This window comes from Talpa occidentalis, unplaced genomic scaffold, assembly GCF_014898055.3.
Source record: "Talpa occidentalis isolate TD23 unplaced genomic scaffold, MPIMG_talOcc4v2.1 talOcc4.10, whole genome shotgun sequence".
NCBI classification, from domain to species: Eukaryota; Metazoa; Chordata; class Mammalia; order Eulipotyphla; family Talpidae; genus Talpa; species Talpa occidentalis.
The window spans coordinates 34,312,404-34,324,761 of record NW_023600993.1 but is presented as its reverse complement, the minus strand read 5'-3'; the positions used below and the strand labels follow the sequence as shown (position 1 = coordinate 34,324,761).

The 12,358-nt window shown below is 40.7% G+C and overlaps 1 protein-coding gene across 3 annotated transcripts in view; it reads right to left on the bottom strand.

Moving 5' to 3' along the window:
* ARIH2 (ariadne RBR E3 ubiquitin protein ligase 2) overlaps nt 1-12,358 on the bottom strand; it is a 49,839-nt gene that overhangs the window by 33,037 nt on the left and 4,444 nt on the right. For 2 of the 3 annotated variants that reach the window (XM_037528772.1, XM_037528779.2), the window contains exon 3: nt 12,006-12,354. In XM_037528772.1, the coding sequence (XP_037384669.1) occupies nt 12,006-12,260 (255 nt within the window). In that variant the 5' untranslated portion in view covers nt 12,261-12,354. Of the gene's footprint in view, nt 1-12,005; nt 12,355-12,358 lie in introns of those variants that run through there. The other variant, XM_054693929.1, reaches the window with a different exon arrangement.

The following is a 12,358-nucleotide window of genomic DNA, read 5'->3' as shown; positions in this document are numbered from 1 at the left end:
TGTTTTCCTCGAATGTCAGGTGATTCCTGGTTAGCCATTCACATTAAAAAATGGTTACCTAGGGCCTCCCTGGTGGCGCAGCGGTTGAACGCTGGGCTGCGAAGCTGCCGGCAGCCTCTGCAGTGTCAGTTCGATCCCCGGCTGCAGGGCGAGGGTCCCACATGGCGCAGATCTCTCCTGCCACCCGCTGCTCCCCTCAGCAGTGAACTTCGTCAGTCTGCCTGTTCTGTTCCCCGCTCTGGCTCTGGTGAATTCTCTCACCCTCCCGCGCTTCTGACCGTACCCAGTGCTTGTATAAATAAATAAATAAATCTTTAAAAAAAAAAAAAAAAAAAGTTACCGAGGGCCTCCCCTGGTGGCGCAGCGGTTGAGCGCTGGGTTGCGAAGCTGCCCGCAGCCTCTGCAGCGCTGGTTCGGTCCCAGGCTACCGGTGAGGGTCCCACAAAAAAAAAAAAAAAAAAAAAAAAAGGGGGGGCCCTCCCCGGTGGCGCAGTGGTTGAGTGCTGGGTTGCAAAGCTGCCCGCAGCCTCTACAGCACCCCGGCTGCTCCCCGGCCACCGGAGGAGGGTCCCACATGGCGCGCAGACCTCTCCTGCCGTGTACTTCAGTCCTTCTGCCTGCTCTGCTCCCCGCTCTGGCTCTGGTGAATTCTCTCACCCTCCCGCGCTTCTGACTGCACCCAGTGCTTGTATAAATAAATAAAATGAATCTTTAAAAAAAAAAAAAAAAGTTACCAAAAAAAGAAGTACTGATATGTGCTACAACTTAGAGAAATTTAAAAACACTATGCTAAATAACAGCAGGAAGGTATAAAAGGTCACATATTATACACATTTGTGGTTTCGAGGGGTAGGTGGGGTGGGGGAAGAGTAAATGCTTAATGGGCATCAAGTTTACTTCTAAGGTAATAAATGTTTTGAACCTAGATGGCGATAATGACAGCACAACAATGTAAATATACTAAATGCCACTAGACTGCATACTTAAAAATGGTTTATTTTATAAGACTACTATAATTTCTTAAAACAGTGGGTTTGGGAAAACAAATTCTTATTCTGTGTACATGGACAGAACTTGTCAACTGACAGGGCTTTCTTCAGGGTGATCAATCAGAGACAGTTATTACTCAAGATCCAGAACCCCAAAAATGACAAATGAGGTCAGTCAACCCTCACACTTGTAAAGGCCCTATTTCCACCCAGGCTGTTCTATTTTTAAAAAATAAGCAGATTATTTTACCAAGAGACCTTCTGGGGGTAGGGTTGACTGTTCTACATACAGACCTAATTAATCTTTCCCATTTGCAGCACATTTATCTCTTTCAGTCCTTGTAAAATCTTCAGAACAAACTAGCTTCCATGTGCAATGTCCCAACATGCCAAGCCCTTCCCCATCCCCTTTGTTATTACCAATTTATAACTTACATATATCTTTATTTTCATTTTCAGGGTACTTAAATGAAGGAAGACCCTTATATTTACTTCATGCTCTTAAATAATAATCTTCTCTCTCCAGCCCTTCACAACCATTAATTCACTTCCTTTTACAAAAGATTATGGGTCTCCCCTGGTGGCACAGCGGTTGAGCGCTCAGTTGCAAAGCTGCCCGCAGCCTCTTCAGCACCTGTTCGATCCCCGGCCACTGGTGAGGGTCCCACATGGCACGACAGACCTCTCCTGCCACGCCCGCTGCTCCCCTCAGCAGTGTGTTTCATCAGTCTGCCTGTTCTATTTCCCGCTCTGGCTCTGGAGAATTCTCACCCTCCTGCACTTCTGACTGTACCCAGTGCTTGTATAAATAAATAAATAAATAAATCTTTAAAAATCCATCCATCCATCCATACATACATAAATAGATTAGCTAGCATTTTCTGAAATTTTTATATAATCATATAAAACTTTATGATTAAAATCATATTTACTATTTTCCCCTCATGTGGAGTACTTATTTTGAGATTTATCCATGAAGCTTATACAAGCTGTTCATTATTTATATATTTCTGAGAAGTATGTATTCTAAGGGTATGCTACTATTTATTTGATCATTCGTTTGTGGATCTTTGGGTTGTTTCCAGTTTTTGGCTATTGCAAATAAAGCTGCTACAGACATCTGACAACAAAATAAAAACAAATGGACAGGAGAGAAAGGTTATATGAGGGTAGCCAACCATCTTCAATTAGAAGCCAAGGTTAATCAGCAAGCAAAAAAAGATTTGACGTGTTTTACTACAGTATTGTAAACTCCACAACGTTATAGTTGGTGATACAATTAGTCATTTTACAGCTACTCATCAAAATGGACATAAGAACTCAATTTTATCTTGATAATCAGTGAAATATGAAGTAGACTTAAACATCCATGCTACTGGAAACCTAGCCAACTTGTAAGTGCAGCTGGGCAATTTATATCCTACTCACACCCTGGTTACAAAACCAGGACACATTCTTGCAGCAGCCAAAGAAAGGACACGCTACTCTCTCACTATGATAACCTCAATCATTACACAATTTTTTGGTACTTCCACATAAATATAATATAAAATATCTAGGCCTTACCTCTGAATCTTCCATGAAGTTCAGACTTTTGCATCAGAATTGTCAAAACTAATTCTGACATATACCCCAAGATGGGAACAATATATCTGCTATGAATATATTAATTCTACTTAGAAGTTAACTGACTTCATGGAATTCCTTTGACAACGGTCACCTAACTACAACTGGGGACATACAGAATTAGAGCTTTGGTGTTAAACTCTCAACTTTTGCAGCACTTACTGAGAACAAAATATATTAAAAGTATTTTTTGCTAGGTACTGTTATCCAAACAACAAAAAATGTAGAACTCTATGTGAAAGAATTCAAGTCCTGGCTTACAACCAACCAATTTCCAATCAACATAAGCATTTACTAAGAATTTTGCACAAAGTAGTACAGAGGCCAAGAGTGTCCAACTCTGCCTTGGAATCAGGCAGGACACTTCATGGGAGAAGGGGGTGAAAGTAGATGGCGGTATCACCACTTATGAGAATCCAGGAAGCCAAATATGATGGCATTGGAGCTATTTCTCATAAAAGAAGGTTAGCTATAGAGGGACTTTGGAAAATGATGGTGACAGCATCGAAGAAATCAATAAAAGCCTAAATTATGGGCCAACAAAAGAAATAAGGGGGTAGAATATGTACTAGCCCATAAAGAAACTGCTAGTAAGATAGCAACTTTCCCAGATAGAGACCAGTTTAAATTATAAGGACAGCTCTGTTCTTCTGTTGAAATCTCCAGATAAACCTTGCTCATCTTGCCTATATTTTCTCTATTTATGGTTGATAACTTGTTGTTATCACAGTAAAACCATTTTATGTCTGTAAAGGTTCATGATAGTTTAAAGAAAATGGAACATAAAATAAGTTTCAGATTCTGACAATTTGTGTCAGTTTAAGAGATAAAGCCACAGTGAGACAAATTTCAGGAAGAACAAACAGAGAAGTTTCCTGCTGTCTCATTCTGTACCTTCCTCAAATTTTTCACTACCACTCTCTCCTCTTTGGGGCAGAGGGGCAAAGACAGAGTGAGAGAAAGAGAGAGATGGAACAGACTTGACAAAGTTAAAGAAAAATGAGACAGTACCTCAATAACAAGGACCCTAAAATCAACTAAGCACTTCATTAAGCAGTGCTGTCATGAAGGCACAAGATCATTCATGAACTCCACCACAAATGTAAAACAGACCAGTGGGGCCTCCCTGGTGGCGCAGAGGTTAAGACACAACCTATGAAGCAAACCACAGTTTGATCCCTGGCCAGGGAGCAACCCACATGGCGCAGCAGACCTCTCCTGTCTCACCCGCTGCTCCGCTCAGCAGTGTAGTTCAGTGGATCTGCCTGTTCTGTTCTCCACTCTCTCTGGTGAATTCTCTCACCCCCCACACCTCTGGCCTGTACCCCCGTTCTTGTATGATTAAATAAACCTTTAAAAAAAAAAAAAAAGGACCAGCTTTATTCCCCTGTAACCTTTCCTGGTTCCAGTTCAAATTTCATTTTGTATTATTTTTACTTATCAGCGAGTCCCAAGAGAAGGGCACCACTGGCTCTGGATGAATGCAAAAGAATCCAAAGTATATGACCCACCTACCACATGCACATTCAGAAGCATCAGTTAGCAGTATGTCACCCAGAACTTTTCCTGATGTGGCTCCACTCCTATGACTCAAGATGTACAATCCTGAATGTGTCCAAGGATCCACACAGCGCTTTCTGTGTCTATAATGCTTTCACAAGTATGATGAACATTCCTAAAACCTACCAGACTTTCTGTAATAAGTGCAGAAAATCAATCTCACAAAGTGACGCATCACAATAAGGTCAAGGATTCTGTGTGCTCAGAAAAAGCAATGTTATGACAGGAAGCACAATGGCTCTGGAGTGGGCAGACTAAGCCAATTTTTTTCCAGAAAAAGTCTAAAACTACAGAAGTGTGCTGAGGCTTAAATGTGTTGACCCAACTGCAGATCTAAAAGAATGCTGACTAATTAAGAGATGGAAATGTTTTGAGCTGGGAGGAGGTAAGAAGAGAAAGGTCCAAGTGATCCAGTTCTAATTTCCATTTTTTGTTTATTATGAACACAATAAAATCTTGAGGTTATGTTAAAAAAATTAAAAAGTAGCCATAGCAAACAGTGTATAAACAGGATTCTCACTATTTGGCTCTACTATGACTAAGTCATATTTGTTTGGTCCTATTCTAGGCACTTCACATTTACCATCTCAGTCAATACTGTGAAGGAGGCTATCGTCATTATTTTATTTATGTGAAAACTAAAGCTTAGAAATGTTGAGGAACTTGCCAAACTTCACATTCTATGGCAGAAAAGGGACAGAAACCCAATCATATGACCACTAACCCGGGTTATGACCAATGCCCAATAGAAACAAAGGCCACATCCATGAAAATGCTCATAGCAGTATCACCATAGCCATCAAGTACTCACCCAATTGCCCAAAGGGGTGGCCTGAGCAAAAGATGGTTCAAGATCAAGATGATGTACTACAGAGCCATTTAAAGTAATTTATGAGGGCCTCCCTGGTGGCGCAAGGGGTTAAGGTGCAACCTATGAAGCAATCCGCAGCCACTGCAGCATGAGTTCAATCCCCAGCCAGGGAGCTACACACATGGTACAGCAGACCTCTCTTGACTTGCCTGCTGCTCCCCTCAGCAGTGTATTTCAGTCAATCTGCCTGTTCCCCACTCTGCCTCTGGTGAATCCTCTCACCCCCTGCACCTCTGGCCTGTACCCCAGCTCTTGTATGCATACATAAATAAATCTTTGAAAAAAGAAAAGTAATTTATGAGAATGCAGTAAAAACAAGAAAAAGTATTTGAAATATGCATGAAAAATGCAAAATGTATAAATACATGAAATGTTGACTAGACCAGGGATCTTTTTCTATTTTGTAAATAGCTATTTTTCTAGTGCCTAGCACATAGCAGGTGCTCAATAAACATTCGAGAATGAATGAATGAATCACAACACAGTAATGAATATGAATATGGGTAAGACCCAAAGGAATAAGCAAAAAGGAAAACTTTTATTTTAGGTTAACTGAATTATAAACAATGATATTTTCTAATACTATTATAACATCTTGGGGCTCCCTGGTGGCGCAAGGGGTTAAGACTCAGCATGAAGCTATCCACAGCCACTGGAGCACGAGTTCAATTCCTAGCCAGGGAGGTGACACACATGGCGCAGCAGACCTCTTCTGACTTACCCGCTGTTCCCCTCAGCAATATATTTCAGTCAGTCCAATTTTTCTGTTCCCCACTCTGTCTCTGGTGAATCCTCTCTCTCCCCACACCTCTGGCCTGTACCCCAGTACTTGTATGCATAAGTAAATAAATCTTTAAAAAAAATACTATTATAACAGGGGCCTCCCTGGTGGCGCAGCAGGTTGAATGCGGCGCTGTGAAGCTGTCCATACCCTCTGCAGTGCAGGTTCGATTCCCAACCAGCCAGGGAGAAACCCACATGGCGTGGCAAACCTCTCCTGCCTCGCCCACTGCTCCCCTCAGCAATGTCTTTGGTCCGTCTGCCTGCTCTGCTCTCTGCTGTGTCTCTGGTGAATTCTCCCGCCCTCCGGTGCCTCTGACCTGTACCCCAGTTCTTGTATAAATAAATAAAATCTTTAAAACAATACTATTATAACATCTTAATGTTAGAAAGTTAAATATAAATAAATTCAGGATTAGAATTACTCCTTGATTACACAGTTTATGTGGTTCCTAAGGTAGTATGAAAACAAAACAAAAAAACTAGAATGAAAGTTGGCCCTGAATCGAATGAAGAGTTTCTTTTCTGGAAGCTGATGAGCATGTTATATGTGGTGCCAGGTACACAGTGAGCATACAAAGTCAACGATGGCAATAACCTTTCTAAGCTGGCAAGATAGAGATGACTCTAGCACTATTTGTACTTAGGCAATTCTCAATGTCACTCTGAACACTTCTCATTTGCCTTTAAAAATATATTTATACATTAGTAAAATACATCAGCTTTTCAGACTAAAGCATCATGAGATATGTCAACACACCCACTAACAACAATCATTTGAAATACAGGAATTCTCCCTAGATTCTACGAATATAAAGGCATGCAAAGAAACCTGACATCAGCTCATAAAAATAGAAGGCTGCTCAGTACACACTCAGTTTTGCTAGGCCTAGCTTTGACAGACTTCCCCATGAGTATTAACAAAAAACCAGACCTTTACTTACTGAATACATAAAAATAAAATGGGCTTAAAATTCACTGTACCAGAATACAAGAAAGTTGATTTGATAAGTAAAATTGAAGTATTTTCCAGAAACTTGGTGTCACTTAAGTGAAAAGCTAAATATAAGGTCTTCCGTGTTAAGAGAATCAACTGAGCATATGACAAGTAACAAATGCATAGAAACAGGCTGCTCTGAACCCAGGATTATAAAGACTTCTGCACATAAAGAGACAGGAGCCGTAAAAAACTCATGGTTCATCCCTACAGGGGAAAAATGATCCACAAAAGAATCTTAAGAGATCTTCCAGTTACATTTTGCTAAATAGTAAACATCATATTGTAAAACAAATTCAAGCAAATGGGTGCCAGAATAGAGTGTTCTAGGGGACATTTTCCCTGCTGTACTGCATTTAACACAGCAATTCATAAGCAAGAGGAACTGTAGTAAAAAACACTCAAAATAACCAGCATAGTTCCCCAATTCTACCTGGGAAACACCAGCCTTGAGAACTAAGCAGCACGGTTCAGTGTTGAAGAAATTTTAGAAATCTATTCCTTTGTTCAAGTAGAAAAGTTATCTCATAATCTTCCACATTTTATTCCTTTTTACCTATACATCTTAAGTCTCCGACTCTAGCCCAGGAGGTAACTTTCCCTCCTCCATGCTTATCCACTGTGGGTCCTGTCCTCTGTTACTGACACTGTTTTACACCATCTTTAAGGTTCTCCTATGGCAATATAAAGTTCAGATAGCTCCAGGGACTAGCTCTAACCCAAGATTTTTTCTTTCAAACTGAGGTAACAATTGTCTTCTCCTCCCCTCTTAAGCAATTGGGTAGAGCCCTGAACAACATTCTACCTCTCCTACCTACAATCCTACATGCTTCTGAGAGAAGGAGCACATGATAAGGGAAACCTCTAGCACATCACCAATGAAAGCCGATGGGCTCTGTCTGGGACTCTATCATGGCTAAGTCCTCCTAAGCAGTGTGACAGCAAATGCCTCATAAGTTTATGCAAGTCGTAATAGGATTCACTGGGTGACAAAATTCTTCTTGGCTAACTACTGTACATTTTGCAATAAAAATGCATGTTATGACTAGAAAGAGCCTCTCCTCTGTAACAACAGTAAAAATATTCTGTGTGTCATACAAAATACAGTTTATTAAAAAGTTAGTTTTGTTTCTTTAAAGATTCATACACGGGGGTCTTTCTAGTGGTGCAAGCGGTTAAGCCGCAGCACTGTGGAGCTATCCGCGGCCACTGCAGCACAAGTTGGATACCTGGCCAGCGAGGTGACCCACATGGTGCAGCAGACTTCTCCTGACTTACCTGCTGCTCCCCTCAGCAGTGTATTTCAGTCAATCCACCCTTTCTGTTCCCCACTCTATCTCTGGTGAATCCTCTCACACCCCACACCTCTGGCCTATACCCCAGTTCTTATATGCATAAATAAATAAATCTTTTAAAAAAATTCATACACAATCACAAAGAATACTTTTTTCTCAGAGATTTTTCCCTTTCTACAACATAATGCCCAACTTGGCAGCAACTCCCATTTGTGTAGGATGATAGCTCATTTTTAAAACAATGCTTGTGTTTCACCATTATCTGAACAATAGTTGTTTCCTGCAATAATAGACAAGCATGGACTCTATTGTCTCCCTTAACCCTTGATTTGATTTTCTCAATTAATGATCTTACTTTATGAATTGGTTCCTGAACACATACTGGAAGTTACCCGCTGGACACCAGGGACCCTTTACTAAACCATAAGGCAGTGTCCCAGACAACTGGGATATTTATACCTAAGAGTCTTCTTCCAAAAAGCAATACATTCCAAAAGGCAATAAAAGATTTTAACTTTATGTTAGACTATGACTTATCGATAGGCAACGGCCAGCACAAAACAAAACAGGTAACAAAGACCTAAGTATCAGTGAAAATTCAAGTCACTCTTTAAGCGTTGTCCAGACAGCTGTTCATAAGGCTATGTAACTTTAGGCATTAATGTTATATTTTCTACTAGCCACATAGCACCCAAGTCATATTAAATTAAGTATCTCAATATGTCACAGAGTTGTACAAACAGACCAATGTGGGAAATCACGAGTGACCTGGGTGATGACTATTGATCTCCACTTTTTTTTTTTTTGTGATCTCCACTTTCAAAGCAGCCTATAGTACCTGTAAATACCATTCTGTAAATTCAGAACTTCATTTATTCCCTCCCATCTCAAAAAATTACAAAACTAGACACAATGTTAGTTTTTAATCATCCTGGAAAAGGAAGATTGTGTGTGATTACTTCTAATGTACTCGAACCTCTTGGTCAAATTCCTGAGATCTTTATATGTAGCAACAAAAAGCCAAGATCCTTGTGCCTAGACCAGAAAAAGAATGGTGTTAACATGCTACTCAGAGAGGTCTAAGGAAGGGGTAAAAAGATATCTTCCACCATTATCTACATTTTTGTGGATTATTTTGCTCTTTGCCCCATTTTCTCTTTAATCTTTTCCTTGCGTTTCAACTTTCTCCCATCTCTTTACTCCTTCACCTCCAAGTTCTTTTTGCTCTATCATGATAATCAGGGTCAGAATAAGGACAGTAGAGAAGGAGGTACACATCAAGGACTAGGGAATCTAGCCACACCAGCAGCATCAGCCACTAACATCAAGTATCCAATCAAATATTCCATACCTACTATATGAAACGCTGTGATCAGAACGATGGAGGAAATAAGGCATGAAGTAGTTTCTACCCTCCAAGAAGTGACAATATTGTTGGGAGAGATTATGCAAAAAAACTTGAAAAGATAAAACAATAAACTAGTCAGAAGACTGCCATATATGATCTAGAATTCATGGGATATGTTTGAGCACTGAAACCAAAAGAGGGCACAAACACTGTGTTCTAGGATGTCTTGACAAGGTTCAGAGAAGACACAAGCTAGACTATACTTTGAAGGAGCCCCGAGGACACTGAGAGATGAGGAGGGCTGACCCTGTATCAGTCTAATAAGTTAGACACAGAATGGTAAATTTTTTATTACATATATTTTAACACAGCTTCTGAAAAAAGAACAGACAGGTGCCTGGATCACTGAACTCTCTCCAGCAGGTAGAAAGTCAGCACAGGGCCTCCCCGGTGGCACAGCGGTTGAGCGCTGGGTTGCGAAGCTGCCCGCGGCCTCTGCGGCGCCGGTTCGATCCCCGGCTGCTCCCCGGCCACCGGAGGAGGGTCCCACATGGCGCGCAGACCTCTCCTGCCGCCCGCTGCTCCCCTCAGCAGTGTCCTTCGGTCCTTCTGCCTGCTCTGCTCCCCGCTCTGGCTCTGGTGAATTCTCTCACCCTCCCGCGCTTCTGACTGTACCCAGTGCATGTATAAACAAAACAAACAAACAAACCAGCAAACAAATAAATAAAGCATGCCTCTATTAAAAAAAAAAAAAAAAAAAAAGAAAGTCAGCACAGAGGGCTTGACAAACTGAGAATTCCTATGCAGAGATGGAAACATTCTGATTAATTGAATCAATCAATACTGTCCAATACATTTTACACACTTGATAGTTCCTCTTCTACTTCTAAATAACAACCTGACAAATAATTAAAATTAAAAAAACTGACTACACAGAGGAAGGTATGTATGGTGAGGAGATCTGATGCCTCTTCTAACAGGGAAATGCCCTCTGGAGGCAGGGGTCCCAGTGATTTTACTTTATTATCGTATACAAATCCCAAACCCAGAAATTCCACAGGATTTCCATTTTTCAGTGTTCTACTGAGCACATGAGAGGAAGTCTGCAGTCACTTCAAGGAGTCACAAAAAAAAGTTTGAGCTTTCAACTTCCAGCTAATAAAGGCTTGAGTAGATCTAAAGTCAAGGTATTAGTTAGCCTTTGCTGACCACCTGGAAAAACAAATTCCTAAACTGTAAATAAAGCAAATTTTGTAGAAATCATTCATGGAACACCTTAGTTATTTCCCTTTAAACACCAACAAGAAAATTATTTGTTGAAATAATGTCTATGTGCCCCTGACCTTCGATTTGAACAGAAAAAATCCAAATGGTTTCTGAAGGAAGGTCTTTTTTATTGAAAACAGTAAAAGGAATGTCCCCACTTTCACATAATGGCCAGAGTTAGAAGAGAACGAAACATGCTGGGAAACTGTCTAAATGACTGTAAAAATATTCACCGCACATAGCATATTGTGTGAGTATATATACTCTGCACTAGTATAATACTACATAGTAGAAAAAATATATATATAGTGAGGACAATAACTGGCCTGAGGTGCAAGACATTGAAAAGTACACTAAAGTATTAAAAATAGGATTCTTACTGGAATGTCCAACTTTGTTAATTCTTTAAAATTTCCATTATAAACACCCTCCAAAATCAGCGAAATACAAGTTCTGTGAACTTACTTTATTCTTATTACTAAAATTCCTCTCAACACTAGGTATTAGTTATCAATGTATAAAACAAATGAGTTCATTAGCCCTGAACGGCTATGATTATTCAGGAAGAACCAGGGGGATCTGGGTACTCTCAGGACATTTACCAGTCACACATGGTTGTGCAGAAGATGGTGATTCTGATGCTTGTCGTATCTTACCTCATAAAGTTCCTTAAGACCCACTTTCTGAAACAAGTGCTAATTTATGCAGTTCTGTTCTATATACTTCTGATCTCTCTTTTCTGAAATCACCCCATCCCTCCTTTCTAATTTTTAGCAATTTGGGAATCTGAGGGCCTTAGATACACATATATTAGAAAACAAAGAAGATGTATCAAATATGTCCAAATGGGCCTCCCTGGTGGTGCAAGGGGTTAAGCACCGCACTATGAAGCAATCCACAGCATCTGCAGCACAAGTTCAATCCCCTGCCGGCCAGGGAGAAACCCACATGGCGAAGCAGACCTCTTCTGTCTCGCCAGCTACTCCCCTCAGCAGTGTATTTCTGTCATTCTGCCTGTGTTCTGTTCCCCACTCTGTCTCTGGTGAATCCTCTCACTCCCCTGCATCTCTGGCCCGTGCCCCAGCTCTTGTATGCATAAATAAATAAATCTTAAAAAAAAAAAAATGTCCAAATGGTACAACTTATTCTTAAATTTGGTTTCAAGTTACAGGGCCATTCAGTAGTCTAGAGGAGACATTAGTTAACAACAGCTTGTATTTACATTTACGTTTAAATTGGGAAGGTTACATGGGGAAGTGATAGCACTGCTCACCTTTAGGACAGAGGCTAAGCTGGTCATATGCTCGTTGAGGGCACTCTCGGACTCCTTGTAGGTCAAGCAGGTAAACTGGTACTCCTCAGGGTCAAAGGCATCAGCACCCTGCTGTTCCACATCGCTGGCTACTCCCACATAATAGTCCTCTATGTCCCCAGGGTCCTCATCCTCTTCCTCCTCCTCCTCCTCACAATTTGGATCATAGTCCTCTTCATTGCTGTCAGATCCCTGGCTATTCATGTCCACAGACATCTTAGCATCCAGTCAAGTTGCAGATCAAGAAAGCAGTTTTTTCCCCTCTCCCCAAATATTACCACTTTTTCAAATGCATTAGTGTTTTTGTCTTCTAA